At 49.9% G+C, this 19,436-nt stretch overlaps 1 protein-coding gene across 1 annotated transcript; it reads left to right on the forward strand.

The window, feature by feature from the left end:
* The first annotated feature begins 12,242 nt into the window (after positions 1-12,242).
* LOC126536630 (uncharacterized) lies at positions 12,243-14,205 on the forward strand. The gene has a single exon (XM_050183662.3). It carries the CDS (start codon positions 12,391-12,393, stop codon positions 14,125-14,127), a length of 1,737 nt encoding a protein of 578 aa, XP_050039619.3. The 5' UTR covers positions 12,243-12,390; the 3' UTR covers positions 14,128-14,205.
* The last annotated feature ends 5,231 nt before the right edge of the window (positions 14,206-19,436 follow it).

Below are 19,436 nucleotides of genomic sequence, written 5' to 3' on the forward strand. Positions count from 1 at the left end.
GGCCTCGCACGTTAGTAGAACGGGAAGCGCTGCTGTTTCTGCAGTGTTTCTGAGGGGAGTCACGGATAATTACATCTGCCAAGCGGCTACTGTGGCGAAAGGCAAGGAGCTCCAGAGGGCATTGTGCATTGTGAGGGCTTGGGTTCAAAACGAGTTTCTCCCTTCACCTTTCTTCTCTTACTCGCGCCTGTCATCTATATACATGCTCTGAACCACCCCCCGACGCGGTGTGCGTGATAGCAGACCACAGCAACAGCCCACAGCAGCATCAGCAGCAGCAGCAGCAGCGGGAAAGTTGAAGGAAGAGCCAAAGAAAGCTTCGCTTTAAAATGAGACGACTGAAAGAAGATTTCACAGTACTCACATTAAGCTCGCAGGACAGACGAGATGTTGTGTGATGTTTAAGTGATGTTTAAGATTTATAAGAAAAAAATTGGCCTGATACACGTCGCTAAATTTAGCCGCTAAGATCAGACATACCGAATTTCCCAGACAGGACTTTTGTCTCCGCAGTTAACCAAGACCTGTATTGACACACAAATGCTTCACGCTGGAGTTTTGTCTATAAGCAGGCCACAGCCTATCATGATGTTGAACCCTTTAAATGTGCAGGCGGCCGACATATGATAAAGAGCTCTTACGACCGCAAATCTTCGTAAATTTACATCGCAGAATTTAATTTGTCAATGCCACGGGCAAAATTCAAACAAATGGTACCCGGAATGGGCGGGGTGCATAATGACTTCTATATCTATGCACATATGCAATACTTATCTGTATAATTGAGATAAATGCCTTTCGCTTCTTTTAATGTTTTTACTAGGCAAGCCTTGCAGCTAGATTATAAAACAGGTATTGTTTCGCACAAGATTAAGCAAGTGTTACATTTTTCTAAAACGTTAAGGCAAAAACCTGATTGCACGCTTGGCACACTTTTTGTCACAATTAAGAGGCGTTTATGAAGAATTTTCGCTACTGTCCATCGGAACGCACGATAGGACTCGCTGAAATCGCCGCATCTACTGGTAGGGCCATTGCCGTCAGCACCTTCGCAGAGGAAGAGGCAGTATGGGAACGCTGGCATGATAAGCGGCGTCGGAGCCAGCGGTGGAAGAAGACAACGATGAACGCGAGAGCAGTGGCACGAGCGCGTCTCTGTGACCACGTGATATGCGCAATCAGGCACGCACTAGGCACATCTTTAGTAAGCGAGAACTGTGGAGAAGCCGTGGCTTCCTGGTAGCGCGCTTGTCGCGCACCCTGTAGTGCTGGACTCGATTCCCACCCAGACCGAGAACACCAGATTTTATTTTCACAGCCACTAATTTACTTTGTTTACAGGAACCTTCCCGAGAAATGTGACGCCACTCCGAGCATTTGTTCACGTGAGTTTACTCTTTGCAGCGTCTACCATTTTTCGTCATGGCGCAGTTTGGCCAAGGTCACCGCCAAGAGCACCGCCACCATACACACCAACATGGGACGACATAGACATCTCTGCATATGTTAAGGTTTTCGCCTTAATACGTGCACAGCGCTGCTGCGACGTAGAAAAAAAGTGATGACCGCCGATGACCGATGAGACGTTGTGCGTCCAGTAGCGGGCAGAACGCGCCGAGATTGAGGGCGACAGATGTTTGACATGCACCACGCCTACGCATGACATATGCCGAGAAATGTAGGGCAAAGCCTGACAAACACATCAGCGAAGCTACGGTTGAATCATTTATTGACGATCGCGAAGGCAAATGTCCCTTTAGCTTCAGACGTTGAATAATTGAGCGAAAACGTCCACACAATGAGGTCCGTATGCTTCATTCTGGTCGTTTCTTCATTGACGTAAGTAGGTGGATCCACTTTGGCGGGTGCTATGTGCGTTCGTAGCGAGGCTCTCAGTGCGACATATTAGCCGGCTCAACTAGCTTTTCCTTTAGCGCGAAGCTTTCTTTCTCTATACCTTCCTGGGTTGTGTATGGCTGCTGCTGTCGGCGTCTGGGTCGGTCCGTATTTCGGCGGATATCTTTGCGATAAATAGTCGTCGTTTCTCACGATAGCCGAAGCAGCGATTGTAATAGCAAATGATCAGAGAGCTGTACGAAGTAATGATAGTAGTTTTGTCGGCCGCGTAAACTTTTAAGCATTCACTTGCTAAATTAACAAGCATGGTGTGATGCGCGCACTGGCAAACATGAACACATCTCACTCGATGACCGCGGAAACTCGCTGTAAAAATGCTGGCGCGAGGAAGAGCGACAGCAGCCGCGAGAAAATTGACATTCGTGCTGCCGCTCGTTTCAACGTGAACTAAATGGCTAGAACACAGAGTACACGAAGCCATCAGCCTTCGACGCACCTAGCCTCTGTAACCACCACAGATCGCTTTCAAAATAGGGCCCGCGTGGCCGCGTATGTTCCACAATATCTACTTTTAGATTCTTCTCAAGTTCTACACCGGCGGCGGCGGCGTATGGCGCGGCTGAGCGCCTTCGCACCGGCCCTATTCTGAAAGCGATCTGCGATGGAAACAGAGTCTAAGGATGCCGAAGGTCGATAGCTTCGCATGCGCTGTGTTCTCACCGCTTAGTTCGCGGTGAAGCGAGAGGTTGCACGGGACTCAATTCGCTCACTGCGGCTGCCGCTCTTCCTCACACTAGCGTTTTGACGGGAAGTGTCCGCGGTCATCGAGTGAGATGTGTTCATGTTTGCTTGTGACACCATGCTTGTTAATTTGCTTAATTTGCAAGCTCATAGGGCTGAAAAAGCTGATATTCTTGCTTCGTATAGCTTTCTAGCAATCGCTGCAGCTTCGCCTTTCGGGCGAAACTATGACTTTTAAAAAAAAATATTTTGGCATTAAGTCCGGCTTGTTAAGTGACTTTCACAGTGCGTGCCACAGTTGCCGGCTAAGAGACGATTGTGATCTGGTGCTCAGCGCAACTTCAGTTTTTATATTCGGTCACATCGGCAAAGGCACACGAAGTGTGGATGCGTGCAATCCTCCAACAGACCACCATCGAGTGTTCGGTCCATGACTGTCGAAAACTGAAAAGGGATCCAGCTACTCAAAACTTTGAAGCTACGACCCCAAAGTTACATGCAACGCTATAATGCATCAAGTACAAAATATTGACGAAAGGCAAACGCCACTACCTACTACACAATCTGTAGAAACTATAGGCAATATTCAGGGTGTTTAAAATTAAGCATCATGATTTTCTCAAACTTAGGCCCTGGGAGGCATGCGAAGACCACTTGTGCAAATTAGTTATGTGGCCAGGTGGACACAAAGTGGGATGATAATTATCGGTGTCAGCAGCTTAATTAACGAAAATCGAACAATTAACTTTTTGTTGACTGCAGTAAGTGGGTAGGTTTGTACTGAAAAGTTGGAGGCAGTCGTGTTTCTACAGTATCAGTTGAAAGACTTCTTCTAGCGTGTCTGCGCTCCGAGGTATCAGACTCCAAAATTTAATTTGTGTTAAACATTGTGTTATAGTACTTACTAGTCCACATTCTGATCCCGATAAAGTCATGTAGGTAAACGTACGTGAAGATCTTCTCATTTGTGCTCGAACTTGGATTGCCTTGACGTAGTCTTAAATTTTGTATCTCAAAAGAGTTTACTGTAGCCTCTAATTAAAAAAAATACGCAAAGAGTGCGTAAGTTGAGCTATTGCGCTCCTCTGGGCTTTTTAGCCACGTGACAGGTTATCGCTGCTTTTGTCCATTTATCTATAATAGTTAACGATCTAATACCGAAGGGGAAGAAAGCTACCACAAAACAGGACAAAATACAATGAAGGAGTACCGGAAATACGAAGCCATCAAAAAATTGCGGTGTAGGCTATCGCACAGCAATTTTCTTTTCTTCCTTATAATCTATATTTCCGTACCATGTGCTGCTATTACATTTTCTTTCTCTCCCGTGACACGGAAAAAGTATGGTAACCTCTACGACGTTCTAACCATGTCTAGTTATCTAAGAAAAGAATATTCACCGTATGTCAGTTGCTGTCAGGTAAACTTATTGAAAAGCGGTGCGTATCCAAGACAAGAAGCGCGTTCTCCACTTCGAAGTTCTCGAATTTCTATGCGTGGACCAAAAGAACATGAAAAGTTGGGCCTTTCAATCTATTAGTTTCTATCCCCTTTTCACGGAGGAAAGCCTCAATTTACATAGCAACGATGGTATCGCCTTGAGATGCAAATTTGAAATAGAGGCTTCTCGTTTCACTTAGATATGCTGATTAGACGCCTCCGGCGAAGTCTGTTCAGTCTGTAATGAAGCGAAATGCATAAATAACATAAATTGGCGGCAGATTTTTTTCGGTGCTTTTGCAGGTATAGCCATCCTTTACAGTGAGGGAATAATGTTTATTCACGGAAAACTTTCTTCCTCAACGCAGGTTATCCTGACTGACTAAAACACGGAACCACGGTAACTCGAAACTTTCCCGTTCTAAATATGCTCGCGGAGTTCACTGCTTCGCCTCACGCATGGCGTGAACTTGTTGCGCGGTTTACAATCATGCTCAACTGTTCGTTTAAAACGGATAAAAAAATCTACTACAAAAAACGGCGTTACCGTCGTAGCTCCAGGAGAGCAGCGAAATATTATAAATTACAATTCGTGCCTATAGGCTACTGAATGCACCTTGGCGCTTTTTAGCAATGTACTTTTACATCCAACTTGATGCGCTTATTTGTGCCTTATTACGCAAGGATCTTCTTTGTCGCATTATACTAATTTCTTGTGATCCGTGCGTTGGTGAGAACCAACGTATAGGCAAAAGCAATGAAAAATGAAGGAACTGTCGCCTGATACGTGCATTGGTGTTCTTTTCGCGGCTAATACCTCGAATTAAAAATGTGAGACTTTGGCATTCAGCCACAGTCTAAATGCGGCCCTGTCGATCGGGAATCAAGGCCGCAACCTCGATGCCTGCAGCCCAACGCCATACGGTATAGCTCTCGGCGCAGAGCCACCGAAGCATGTGATCGCCGAAGAGAGACTAAATTCGCCACAAGTTCACTTCTGGAATTAAGCCCCCAAAACCATCACAAGTTTATAACTAAAAGGTAGACAGAAAGGTAGACAGGAAGCCAACAAACGAGTGCAGATTATCGGATTTGACTGGGCGGCCCGCGAGAACCGGTCCCATCTGGCAATCGGCCGCTAATCTCATTTTCATGGCCCGTGTTCGCGAGTAATCCCCTCGAGACCAAAGTTAAAAGCTCGTTCATGGTCGCCCAACTTCGAGAGCGATCCACCGAACTTTGAAAGAGGGTAACGAAAAAGAAATAAATACACGCCCGCATCGTTTGAAATAAGACAACATTTATTCTCATGTACGGGTGAGTCCCGGAAGCTCCTTGAATACTTGATGTTAATGGGAACACTAAAGAAATACACACCGAAAGATTGGTCAGCAACCGCTTCTTATAGGTTTCAACACTTCCCCTGTGTGCTGCTGAAAAGAGGAGCTTAATATTCACTTAAAATGCATTGCACTAAAACGGTTGTCGCACTCGTACATTTGGCGTGTATTGCGCAATAAGAACAAAGGGAGTAATCGCAACGCCTTTGACATGAATAATAGGTTGTGCCATATTTAGCTCGATTTTATTTCACACTGACTCTGCTCAAATAAAAGCGACCGAGCCTCTCTCAAGCGAGCCTCTCCATTGTGCAGCACAATAAATGCAGCTAAAGAAGTCAAGTGCCAGACAGGGCTCCAGCAGATCGAAATAGTTGTCATCCATTCCATTCGTTGTTGTACTGTATACGTAGGTGGCGAATCACGGTGCGTTTTGCGTATAAGTTACATAATACATACCATACATAATAGTAGACTATATCACCTTTCATAAGCGGCACTGAGTCAAAAAAATTTAGTGGTCGGTAAATGCTACAGTAATGCGTTAGAATTACGTTGCACCTCTTTGAGGTCCCAGATCCATGATTTAAACCACGTTCACCACTTGGCAAGTGAGAGAGAGAGAGAGAATACAGAGGAAGGCAGGGAGGTTAACCAGAAGTAGTTCCGGTTGGCTACCCTCTACGGGGGGAAGGGTTAAGGGGAATAAAAAGAGAAAGAGAGTGTTGAAGGCCTTACTCGCGTTATTAAAGTTCCTGCGGTCTACGGGGCTTCACGATAGATTTTAAGAACGCCGCCCCCTACCGCTCTATAGTGTATGCGCTTTGTTAGTGCTCGTCTCGATTTCCCTCTTTCCCTTGGCAAAGTGCAACTGCCGTGATACGGACGAGACTACATATATACATATATATATATATATATATATATATATATATATATATATATATATATATATATATATATATATATATATATATATATAAACGAGAAGAAAGGGCGTTAACCGAGGGGCCCGATTTTTATTAGTCATATCATAAGAAGCCAACCAACACTGACACCAAGGACAACATAGTGGAATTTACTTGTGCTTAATAAATGAAATAAAGACGCGACACATTAATGGAAAAGGAGGTAGATGTAAAAACAACTTGCCGCAGGTGGGAACCGATCCCACAACCTTCGCATTTCGCGTGCGATGCTCTACCAATTGAGCTACCACGGCGCTGTTCTTCCTTCACTTTCTTATGTATTTATGTTTCCTTGTAGAACCCTGGGAGTGTTAGCCAGTGCCTCCACTCACAGACTTTGGTGGCGGATGTGGAACATCTTTTCTGCCACTGGCGTCACGAGAACGTGATGTTTTTGGATGAAGGCAACCGGTCAATAAACCCACGCATGCTACTGGAAGGCATCAATGTTGCCGGATTCGAGACCCTCGTTATGTAATAAACGAGAAGAAAGGAAGTTAACCGAGGGGCGCCGAGGTATCACAGGCGTAGCGTTAAGAAGTACCAAGACTGTGGTATTGACGAGAAAGTAAACGTGGGTATCTCATATTGTAGTTAAATTTAAGATGTTAAGCGGTAACGTTACCTAATGGCGTAGTACAGGCAACCGTTGGTCTGTTGCAGTAACTGAATAAGTGCCAAGGGAAGAGAGGTGCTGTAAAAGATGGCGGGGAATCATAGTGCTGGATAAGCTCAGGAGATATTATGAGGGAGAGAATATAATACACTGACGCAAGTACTGTAGACGTAGACCTGCTGCTGCTAATGACGACGAAATTGGCTTTTACCATTCACATTTAATCCCGCATATAACGTCCCTCAGGAAGCATTAAAGTATGAATGAACGACAAGTGAACAGCATTGGTGAAACACAGAAGAAAAGAAAATACAGTGCCAGCATTGTTTTTCTTGGTCGTCGTCCTTTGCAGGTGCACTTACTTTCTTACCATGAGTTACTAACTAGTTCAAACCTACACTCCGCTGTAACACTCTATATAAGAGCTGCATTAAGCGTATAAGTTACGGTTGGAGCCATACTGGCAGAACATGGATGAATGAAATGAAAAAGTAAGCGTTCAATGCTTAACAAGTGACTTTCCTGGGAACTATCGAGCGGCAGAAGTGGAACGCCTGTCATGGCGTCTTTCCGTCGAGAGAAAACTGCGGTGAGTTAAAAGAATGCAAGGGAGACTCTATGGTATGGGGAATAAAAGACGGAGAAGCGCCACTTTCAATTCCCCACATGGTAAGCCGCAAAGGTTCGTGGCAATGCGGGCCCATAAAAGAAAAGTGCTAGAGAGCCACGGGCTCGTTCATTTGAGCCGCAGCGAGACCCTTCGCTTCGGCGACAGCTCATTTCTTATCGGCAAAACTCGTTAAGTGCGCGGTGCGCTCCTGTCCAGCCTCATTGACGTCTCCCAGCAGTTAATTGAATTGGCTCTCGCATTCCCGTGCTGTGTCCCTTTTGCGCTTTCTATGCACTGATTACTTTTACATATAGAAACTTGCTTACAGTTTTTGCCATTCGTTGAACTTATGCGTTCGGTCTTTTTTTGTCGTTTTTCTTTTCCTTATGCTAGAACGCGTATTTCAATTATGTGCATTGACAAGGACCTTAGCAGGATGTACATGTCTTCCTTCGCTACTAATACTTATTTGACAACGACGACCTAAGCTTCGTGCGCGAAGAATGTCCGTTTCGCGAATTTATGCACATGGTTTCTGGACAGCAGTTATCAACTCTCTCGGGTTTTTGCCAGTGTTTTCCATTGGCGAACAATAGCCTGAACTGCGGAACGACCACGCGCTGGAAGTTTGCGCAACCGGAGGAGATGATTTTTTCATGTTTTTCTTTTTTGTGCTGTGAGGCGGAAGCGGGATTCAGATGGAAGTGAAACACAAGCGAGATGAGAGAAGACGGGAAAGAACTGGAATTTCGATTCACCAGGTCACTGCTACAGCCGTGCCGATCCCATCCCTGCTCACGTGCCCGTAATTATTGCTGTTGAAGCGACTACAGCACAGAAACAGACGTGTGTGTGAGAGAGAGAGAGAGAGAGAGCATGGACAGGAAAGGCCGGGGAAACGGAAACAGACGAAGGGCGAATAAAATGGACAGGCTCCAGCACCGCTGAAACTAGACACTTCAATGTGGATTACGAAGCCCTTGCGACTCTTTGTTGCGATGCTCCCTTTGAGGCAATTGTTCCCGCGCACAGGAAGTTCCTCTCTACAAGAGATTGCAGATAAGGAAGACATTACACATATCTTCACCTTGACTTATTGGGCCCATCATCTGAAGGTCAAGCGCAATATCCGAACATATTTACTACGCATGCGCACACGCAGTGGAAGCGCGTCACATACATTGGGCACACCCTGCGAGGTGTTTCCAGCTAATAAATGTCTCTCATTTAAGTGTATTTCAAGTTTAGAAAGTCGCTCGACTACTTCTAGGATGTATCATGGGCGCTAAAGTCATTATTTAAATAGGTACTTATTCAAATATCAATATGCTGAGTGAGGAAGAAAAGTTCGAAGGACACTCAAAGAAGAACCTTTAAGGGACACGAAAGAGCAGCATTAGGTTCATTTATGCTGCTATAGCAATCTTTGAGAGGTATGGTTTCATTCGGTAATTTGCTGGCTTTATTATGAGTGAGAAGATAAAAGATAAAAGTAAAGCACCTGGGTTTTTCTCTCTCTTTCTTAAAGCGAATATGTTAGCTTCTATTTGGTTGGGATCGTAATCTTTCGCTGCGTCGTCCTCACGGAAAAAGCCCCTCCAGTGATTGAAGCGAAAAGTGTATACATTCTTTGGTATCACGCATACAATGTACAGCACATCATTCATTTCAATAAAGAACAAACATAAAACAAGCATCCAAACCCCATGTTTGATGATAAGGCGTTCCAGCTAACAATTCGAAGCACGTAGCGCTTGCCGCATTCGTTTCCCGGTAAAGAGAGAGAGAGAGAGCAAATGATAAATGAAAGGTAGGGAGGTTAACCAGGACTGAGCCCGGTTGGCTACCCTACACTGGGGAAAGGGAAACGGGGACGGAAAGATTAAAGAAAGAAGAGAAAGTCCACCGGGGATATCGTTCAGTCACTCAGTCCGGATCACAGACGCTGACTCAACCCTGTATCTTTCAAATATCGCAGCAGCGCTTTTGTGGCCTTTTGTAGCTGCGATATGCGAGGCCATGGTCCCAAGATCTTGTTCAAGGTGAACGGTTTTCTATCTAACTGGTTCAGAGCTGTGCAGAGTTCTTGTCTTTCATTTTCAAATGATGGGCAGTAGCACAGTAGATGGTCTATAGTTTCTTCGACACCGCAGGCATTGCACTCGGCGCTATCAGCCATTCCAATTAAAAACGTATATGCATTCGTGAATGCGACGCCCAAGCGTAAGCGGCACAGCATTGTTTCCTCATTACGCGGAAGCCCTGGTAACAGCCGCAGTTGCATAGATGGATCGAGGGAATGCAATCGATGTTGAGTGAAATCAGGTGTGTGCCACTTCTCCAATGTCATACGGTGCGCTAGCTTGCCTAAGTGTTGGGCTGCGTCAGTCCGCGATAAAGGTATAGAAACAAGGGTTGCTCCTTCATGTGCTTTCTTAGCAGCTTCGTCAGCGACGTCGTTGCCGGAGATACCGCAATGGCCAGGCAGCCACTGAAACACGACGTCGTGTCCTTTCGCTGTGATACCATGGTGCATTTCTCGTATCTCCGACACTAGTTGTTCACAGGACCCGCGACGAAGAGATGACAGAAGACATTGTAAGGCCGCCTTTGAATCACAGAATATTGCCCACCGATTAGCCGGTTGGTTGTTAATATAATCTACGGCACCTCGGAGGGCAACAAGCTCCAAACCGGTCGATGTTGTCAAGTGAGAAATCTTGTATCGGATGCTTAGTGATCGTGATGGTATAACCACTGCCCCGGTGGAGCTGGTCTGGGTAGAAGAGCCATCCGTATATATGTGGATGCGGTCAAAGTAGAAAGTGTGCAAACAATCCAGAGCTGCTTGCTTCAAGGCCAAGGTAGGCAGGTCGGTCTTCTTTCTTATCCCTGGAACCGTAAGACGCACTTGAGGTTGTTTTAAACACCACAAAGCTGAGGTTGAACGTGCTGATGGTGTGAAGGCCGATGGTAGGGAGGCACGATGCTTGCTGACCTCGTTGGAGAAGGATGCCTGTGGTCGTCGTTCTGGCAGACAGGCAAGAAAGCTTGATTGAATCCGTGAAATATGACGAACATGGGCCCTAAGCGAGTCGGTGCTGATGTAAGTCGTGATCGGATGGTCTTGAGCCATTATAATGGTTCCTGCTGTTGAGGTGCTCCGCGGAAGGCCTAGGCAAACACGTAGTGCCTGTGCTTGCACGCTCTGAAGTTCTCGAAGATTTGACTTGCATGTTTTAGCAAGCACGGGAGAACTATAGCGTAGAAATCCGATAAAGAGCGCTCGATATAACTGTAGCATGGAGCCCACTGACGATCCCCATGTTTTGCCGGCGATGAACTTGAAGATGTGGACAATAGATGTGAGCCTCTTCTTCAAGTGGGCAACCTGAGGGCTCCAAGAGAGGTCCCGGTCAACAATGACACCCAAAAACCGATGATTTGTCTTGTAGCAGATAGGCTGGCCATTGATGTACACTGGATAACCAGACATCGCTTTTCGCGTAAAAGCGACTAACGCACATTTTTCTGTTGAGATGGTAAGCCCTTGTGTCCGAAGATAGTCAGATGCCTGTGTTGCTGCTTGCTGTAGCCTTGCGCGAACCTGCAGGCGAGTGACCGCTGATGTCCAGATGCAGATGTCGTCGGCGTATATTGAAACACTCACTGTTTCCGGTAGGGATTCAGCCAGCCCAAGAAGCGCGAGGTTGAAAAGAACAGGGCTTAGAACACCGCCTTGGGGAACGCCTCGGCATGTGTAGTGGTCGGTAGTCGGACCATCTTCCGTACGCACGAACAAGGACCTTTGTGTCAAGTAATTTCTGATCCATCGATATACTCGCCCTCCTAGTTCAACTGTCAGAAGTGCGTCTAGAATGGTTTGATGGGAAACATTGTCGTAGGCGCCTTTCACGTCAAGAAAGAGTGCTGCTGATAATCGCTTCCGAGATTTTTGTTGTTCTACAGATGATACCAGATCGATGACACTATCAATCGATGAACGGCCTCGTCGAAATCCCGCCATTGAGTCAGGGTAAATTTCGTTGTGTTAAAGGTACCATTCGAGACGCATGAGGATCATACGTTCCATGAGTTTCCCGACGCAGCTGGCAAGTGCTATCGGCCGATACGATGCCAGTTCGAGCGGTGACTTTCCAGTTTTTAGTAGCGGTACCAGGCGGCTTCGTTTCCATTCCTGTGGGACGACACCATCTCGCCATGAGCTGTTAAAAAGGCTGAGGAGTTCTCTTCGTGCTTCTTGACCTAGGTGGCGCAAAGCACTATATGTTATCCCATCGGGCCCTGGTGAAGATGAACACCTACAGAGCGCCATAGCAGCTTCTAACTCTTCCATAGAGAATGGAACGTCCATACTTGTATCTCGTGGACCGGGGATGTCACCTAAAGTCATGTCAGAGACTAAATTTGTGCCGCCGGCGACTTTCGCACAAAAATCCTCCGCAACTTCTATCTCGCGGCGGTTTTCATAGAGAGCAAGGGGAACGACGACGAAGAAGAAGCGCTCGTCCCTAGTCAGAGCTCGGCTCCGTGATTGCTAGCCAATTACGCAGTGCTAATTACCTCGTACCAAAGTTTTGCTTGCACCAATGTGTCCGTGAAGGCGAGCGGCATCGACCGATACCAGCTGACCCCAGAGGTGCGTTTTTCTTTGCCACATTTGGTAACTGCATCTACTGCCGCCGTGCGGAGGATTGTTAGGCTTAGGCGTGTTCCGCGGACACTCGGCCCAACAACACCGTCGCACCGACAGCGGCCTGCCGTACATCCCGGCGGCTGCCGCTCGTCAGCTCCGAGATGGCGGCGCCCTCTGAAACAACAATGATCGTGGACAATCACATGTGCGTTCAAGTTCAGGGAACAGAGATCTCACCCGAGGAATACCACAGCGACGCCGGATGGACGCTCGCGGGGGAACGCATGTCGAGGCTGCGCCAGCGGACCCCCGCCAGCGGCAAGCCCGACGGACCCGCCGGGAGTCAAACAAGCACGAGGTCAAAATTCTACAAGAACGCCAGAGCCTCGGCCATCAAGGCAGCACGCATGCCAGCCATGCCACTAGAAGAAACCAAGATAGTTGTCAGACCCAGAGGGGGACTGGACATCGTCAAGACCGGCACCACCACCGTCGCTGCGGCCATACTCACTGCGGCCAAGATCACGAGCGAGGAAAGCGCCGCGGACACCATCTGCCCCAACACACAACAGAACATCATGGTCGTAAGTACACCGAACGAAGACAACGCGGCAAGGTACGCTAAAATCCAGGAGATATTCATTCAAGGCAAACCCTACGAGGTCAGCGCATATCGCACGGCACCTCACGACACCGTGAAGGGCGTCATCAGAGGCATCCCTATCGACGCGAGCGCCGAAGAGCTAGATAGAAAGATCGTCAACGAGAGGAACCCGCTAGCAGTGGCCTCAAAAAGGATTGGAAACACGACCACTGCGATTGTGGTGTTCCAGGGGCCCAAGGTACCGAACTTTGTCCGATACGGAGTCACCCTGATACCGTGCCGCCTCTACAAGAAACAAATCGACGTCTGCCAGCAGTGCGGCCGAGTGGGACACCGCAAGGACGTTTGCCCGACCCCCACAATCAAGACGTGCCTGGCCTGCGGACTCGCGAACCCTACAGAAGACCATCGCTGTACCCCAAAATGTCAGTTGTGCGGAGGCGAACACCCGACCGGAGGCCGAACGTGCAAGGCGAAATACAAGGTCCCCTACGTAGTGCGCAAGCGACAATGGGAGCGCCGACAGGCCGAACGCCAGCTGCTGTCGGAGAGCGATTTCCCGCCACTCGACAAGCCGCCAGCTGCGCGAAAGTCGAGGACCCCATCGGAAAACCGCGCGCCCAAATCCAGAGACAGCAGTTGTTGCAAGAGAAGCCTCAGCAGGAAAACGTCACCATCACGTGAGCGAGTGAGCTGGGTCGACGCAGCGAAAGGAAACAACATAAGGAACGCGCAGAAAATCACCGACACCACGAAGAAAGAAGATATTAATAAGGTCCGGGAGGCAAATGAGCTCCTAAGACAAGAAAACGCGGCGTTGCGAGCGACCATCAACAACCTCACGAAAGAGATCGCCGAGATTCGTCAGTTGCTGCTAGGCAACGACGAGCCTCTACAGAGACCCACGCCAAGCACAAGCAAGGCCGAGGAAACGAACATCCCGGAGAAAGCCATAGAGGAACCGGCACCGAAGAAGCGAGCCATCGAGGCCACGCGCACGCAAACAGAAAACGATCGCATCGACAGCCTCGAAGCGAAATTCGAAGCGACATTCAGCAAACTTGAACGGCTAATCACGACAAACATCGCAGCAGTGACAGCACTGAAACAATCAATGGAGACCTACCAAGCCGATAACACTAACAGATTCGCCTACATCGAAAGGACCCTACAGCCGATGGTAGGCCACCCGACGTTTGCGCCCCTCTTCGCGCATCATCCACCCAACCAGGGAGCCCCGTACACGCCAACGCAATCATGGCCGCCAACGCAACACCAGCAACAGCAGGTGTAACCGCGTGGCAGTGGAACTGTCGCGGCTTCGGAAGGAAGAAGGCAGTCATCCAACAGCACATCGTTCATGCCGCGCACAAGCCAGACGTTATACTACTACAAGAAACACTAACCGACGCACCGTCCCTCCCCGGCTACAGGGTGCACAAGGGACCACCCGACGGCAGAGGCCTGTGCACCCTGGTCAGGAAGGGACTCACGTTCGTCGAACATGAGTTGCAAAGCAATAACAAGATCGAGCACACACTCACCGAAATCATCCCGGGCAAGAAGAGGAAAGGAAGCATATTTCTGCTCAACGTCTACAGCAACCCATCTCAGAGAAAACAGAGATTCAAAACATTACTGCACAGAGCCAGCACCGCAGCGGGCCGCAACACGCTGATCGCGTGCGGAGACTTCAACGCGATGAACCCTGCCTGGGGCTACAACAAGTACACAGCAAAGGGCCGCGACCTGTACCAAGACGCCACGGAACTCGACTTCACCCTCATCACGGACCCGACACATCCGACGAGAATTGGTAACTCCGTGTCCCGGGACACCACTCCGGACCTCACGTTCGTCAAGAACGACATCCGGGGCGCGATCACCTGGAGAAACACGGGGATCGACCTAGGCAGCGACCACACCATCGTGGAAATCGGCATACCGGAACACAACGACACCAGCGTCAAAACTCACAGATGGATAGACTGGGATGCCTTTCGAGACGCCAGAAGCCAGAAGAGCGACGGTGACGACGAGATCGAAGACATCGACTCGTGGACGGCCGAAATCACCAAGAGCGTACGCGACGCGACCAAAGAGATTGAAACGGGCGCGGAGATCGACAAAGTAGACAGCCGGCTTGCGCATCTCATCGAGGCCAAACAGTCGATACTCAATCGCTGGAAGAAACAACGGCTTAACCGCAGACTGCGAAAGAAGGTGGCGGACCTGAACCGAGCGATCGAGGATCACTGCCGCGCTCTCTGCATGCAACAGTGGAACGAGATCTGCAACGCGGCAGACGGGCAGATGCATAGCGGGAAGACGTGGAACCTACTGCGGCACCTGCTCGACGAAACGAAGACCAAGTCGCACCAAAGGGACAGACTCGCCAGGCTCATACATCGGGCGGTCTCAGCACACGGCGTCGATGAAGTCACCAGGCGCATTAACGACAAATACCTGCCGACTACACCTACCGAACAACACGCGCCGTACAGCGGCCTGCCTAACGCGAAGCTGGATCGTGACATCGACGTCGAGGAGGTACGCGCGGCCCTGCACGACCTCAACAGCCGGTCGGCAGCCGGCCCGGACCTCGTCACGAACAAGGCGCTCAAGAACCTCGATGACGGCTCGATTGAAAAGCTCGCAAAATACTACAACAAGTGCTGGAGAGCGGGCGCGCTGCCAAAGCTGTGGAAGACAGCCAAGACCATCCTGATCCCCAAGCCGGGGAAGCCGCCGGACACGGATAACCTTCGGCCCATCTCGCTCACGTCCTGCGTGGGCAAGGTGCTGGAGCACGTCCTGCTCAACAGGTGGCAAGACTACCTGGAACGAGAAGGGCTGTACCCGGCCACTTTGATCGGCTTCAGACAGCATCTCAGCACGCAGGACGCGATGCTGCAGCTCAAACACCAAATCATCGATGATGGTGGCAGCGCCCGCGACAACAAAGCCATCCTAGGGCTCGACCTGCAGAGCGCCTTCGATAAGGTGAAACACTCGGCGATTCTGTCCCAAGTCTCCAAGCTCAACATGGGGGAAAGATCCTACAACTACATCAAGGACTTCCTCACGGACAGGACCGTCGAGCTACGAGCAGGCGACCTACAGACGCAAGAGAAGAAGCTCGGGAGCACCGGAACACCGCAGGGATCGGTCATTTCGCCGATGCTGTTCAACCTGGTAATGATCGGAGTGGCCGAAAAGCTCGGGCGCATCGAAGACGTCAGGCACACCATCTACGCGGACGATATCACGATATGGGTGACCGGTGGCAGCGACGCCCACATCGAGGGCGCGCTGCAAGCCGCCGTCGACGCAATAGAAGACCAGCTGGAAGGCACCGGACTGAGATGTTCGCCGAGCAAATCGGAGCTTCTCATACTCCCACCTACCAAATACAGCAGAGGCAAGTCCAGACAACGCGAAAGCGAAAAAATCAGAATCGTGACCAAATCCGGCAACGTGATCCCCGAGGTCGGCAAAATTAGGATCCTAGGCATGGTCATCGAAAAGCACGGAAGGAACGGCGAAACCATCACCCGTCTCAAGGCAAAAGCAGCCAACGCGATTCGACTCCTCAAGCGAGTCACCTCCCGAAAGGCTGGCATGAGAGAGGAGAGCCTAATTAGGCTCGTCCAATCTTTCGTCATCAGTCACGTCGCGTACGTTGCAGCCTACCACAGATGGCTGCAACACGAACGAAACAAGATCAACGTGCTCATCAGAAGAGCGTACAAGACGGCGCTGGGCCTGTTCGAGTCCACAAGCACGACCCGCTTGTTACAACTCGGGCTACACAATACGCTCGAAGAAATAGCCGAAGCGCAACGGACCTCTCAACTGGAGCGGCTGTCCATGACCAAAGCCGGGAGGAAGATACTGGACGATCTGGGAATAAGACGCTCGAACGAGGTGGAGATGAAGCTCCCCGTCCCCGAAGAGGTCCGACGCCAGACCAGAATCGACCCCATACCGAAGAACATGAATCCCGAGTTCAACAAGGGAAGAAGAGCGGCGAGGGCCAAGGCTCTCATCGACCAGCATGCCAACGACGAACACGCGCGGTACGTGGACGCGGCCGAATACCAACGGAACGCCTTCGCAGCGGTCGTCATAGAGGCGTCAACCGGCGCCACGAGGACGGCAGCGAGCGTGAGAAGCACCGAAGCGGAGCAAGCGGAGGAGGTAGCCATCGCCCTGGCCATCGCCGACGCAGAATGCCATACGGTGCTGAGTGACTCAAGACAGGCGGTGCGTAACTTCGCCAAAGGGCAAATCTGCAGGAAGGCTGAGCGCATACTGCGAGCGGTAAAACTAGACGAACGAAAAGTACGACTCAAGTGGTTCCCGGCGCACGCGGGCGACGCGTCGGAACGCAATGAGAACCATAATGAGACGGCACACGCCGCGGCGCGAGCGCTAACCAACCGCGCCCCGGCGAGAGACCGTCCGACGTGGTTCGGAACTAAGGACCGCATGACGGATTACAATGAAATCGCGAAGGCCTACCGCTTGGCTCGCAGGACTCTTCCACCCCCGCACCCGAGACTGAGTCGAGCGGAGGCGGTAGTGCTGAGACAGCTCCAGACCGGATCGCTACCGAGCCCGAAACTGATGCATCGCATGTACCCCGAGACATATCCGACAGATATGTGCAGAGTCTGCCGGAGGGAGACCGCAGACTACACGCACATCTTGTGGGACTGCATGAAATATCCAGAAGACGCTAAATCAAGAACACTCCCACCGCGGCTCGAGGCAGCCGCAAAGAGCTACGACCGAGACGATCAGCTCTGGGCCGTCCAGCAGGTCCTCGAGGCGCTCGAAAGGCACGGACCCAGCGAGCCGGTAACGGCGAGCGGAGACCCGCGCCGAGTAACGGCAACTTCGAGGATGACGTAGGCCCTCGTCGGGGCGCGCGAGCGCCCAACTGCAGGCATAAATAAAGTTTCTCCAATCCAATCCAATAGAGAGCAAGGGCGTTGAAAGGGCGTCGTTGCTGGGGGCTTGAGCTAAGACCCCGTAGGGTACGCCACACACGGGATAATGGCTTGCGGGGGTCCAGTGACTCGCAAAAGCATTTCCATCTTTGATCCGCTAGCTTATCCATTCGCCGCTTTATCTTCTTTTGCATGCGCCGAGCTTCTCTGAGGTCAAGAATTGACTTCGTGCGCCTGTACCTCCTTTCAGCTCGGCGACGCAGTGCACGAAGCCTTTCCAACTCAATGTCATTCTCTGTACGCTTTGATGAATGTGTGAAGCAACGCGTGCAATCTTGCATTGCGTCAGCAATTATTTCTTCTAATTTGCGTGCAATACGTTTCTTGCATGTGTCTTCTACACGAGCTTGAAAGACTGACCAGTCGATTTGGCGAGATGCAACCGGTAATGCGGCGTCTAATCCATCGATTCTCACATAGGTCGGAATGTGATCACTTCCATGGGTTTCAATATCGGTGAACCACTGCACGCTCGAAGTCAGGCAACGTGACACAAAAGTCAAGTCAAGGCAGCTGCTGTACGTTGTTCCTCGCAGAAATGTCGGGCTTCCGTCGTTTAGAAGACATAGGTTGTGGCCAGATGCAAAAGATATTAGAGACCTGCCCCTCGAGTTTATCCTGGAGCTTCCCCATATATGGTGGTGAGCGTTGAAATCCCCTGTTATTATCCAAGGACCGGGAGTAGCAGTCATGATATCTTCTAGTCTTTTGCTATCAAACTGACTGGTTGGGGATAGGTAGACGCCAATAAGAGTAAAAGACAGCCTCTTCTTTTTCACAGTAACACAGACATATTGGTTACCGTCGTGTGGCGCTACGGGTTGGGAAAAATACGTAAGGTCTTTGCGGATGTAAACCAAAACCTTACTACTTCGGACACACGTGGTTGAAACAAAAGGTTCATACCCTGATAGTCTTATGGAGGCTGATAAGTTCGGTTCACAGATAACCAGTATAGGGAAGTGGTTGTCAAACACGAACTGCCGCAACTCCGAAATACGTGACCTCAAGCCTCTGGCATTCCATTGGAATATGAAGGCACTTCTGACATAATCCCGGAACGATCGCTGTTGTTGTCGATGAGCCGTGGTTCCGCTGTAGAAGCCCTCAAGCACTGGACTTCTGAAGGCTCTCAAGAACCGGATTGATGGCATCCAGCACTTGCAACGCACTTCGAGCTGTTGGTGTCTGTAGCTTGTCCAGGAGAACACGAATAGCACTCATCAGAGAGCTTATCATGACAACAACTTGTTGATCCTGGTCTGACAATTTATCAGGAACAGATGAGGTATCCCTTGCTGTAGAGCTCTGATTTCGCTCAGTAGGGGCATGTAGCCGTGGGAGTGCAGGCCAAGCGTCAGCAGCCGTGCTGTTCGATGCACCTGTGTTCTTTGAGCTGACTGCGTTTGGCCGGGGCGGAAGAGCGGGTGGTTAATGTCCGCGGCTGGCGTTCTGCAGAGGCTTTGGAGGTTCTTGATCGACGTCGGCGACGTGATCGTCGTCGCTTAATAGATGCTGCTGCTTCTCGGTGAGACGAGTGGTCTCTAACCATTTTTTTCAATATTGCCATTTCCTTTCGTATCAAAGG

Source organism: Dermacentor andersoni, chromosome 4 (assembly GCF_023375885.2).
Source record: "Dermacentor andersoni chromosome 4, qqDerAnde1_hic_scaffold, whole genome shotgun sequence".
NCBI classification, from domain to species: Eukaryota; Metazoa; Arthropoda; class Arachnida; order Ixodida; family Ixodidae; genus Dermacentor; species Dermacentor andersoni.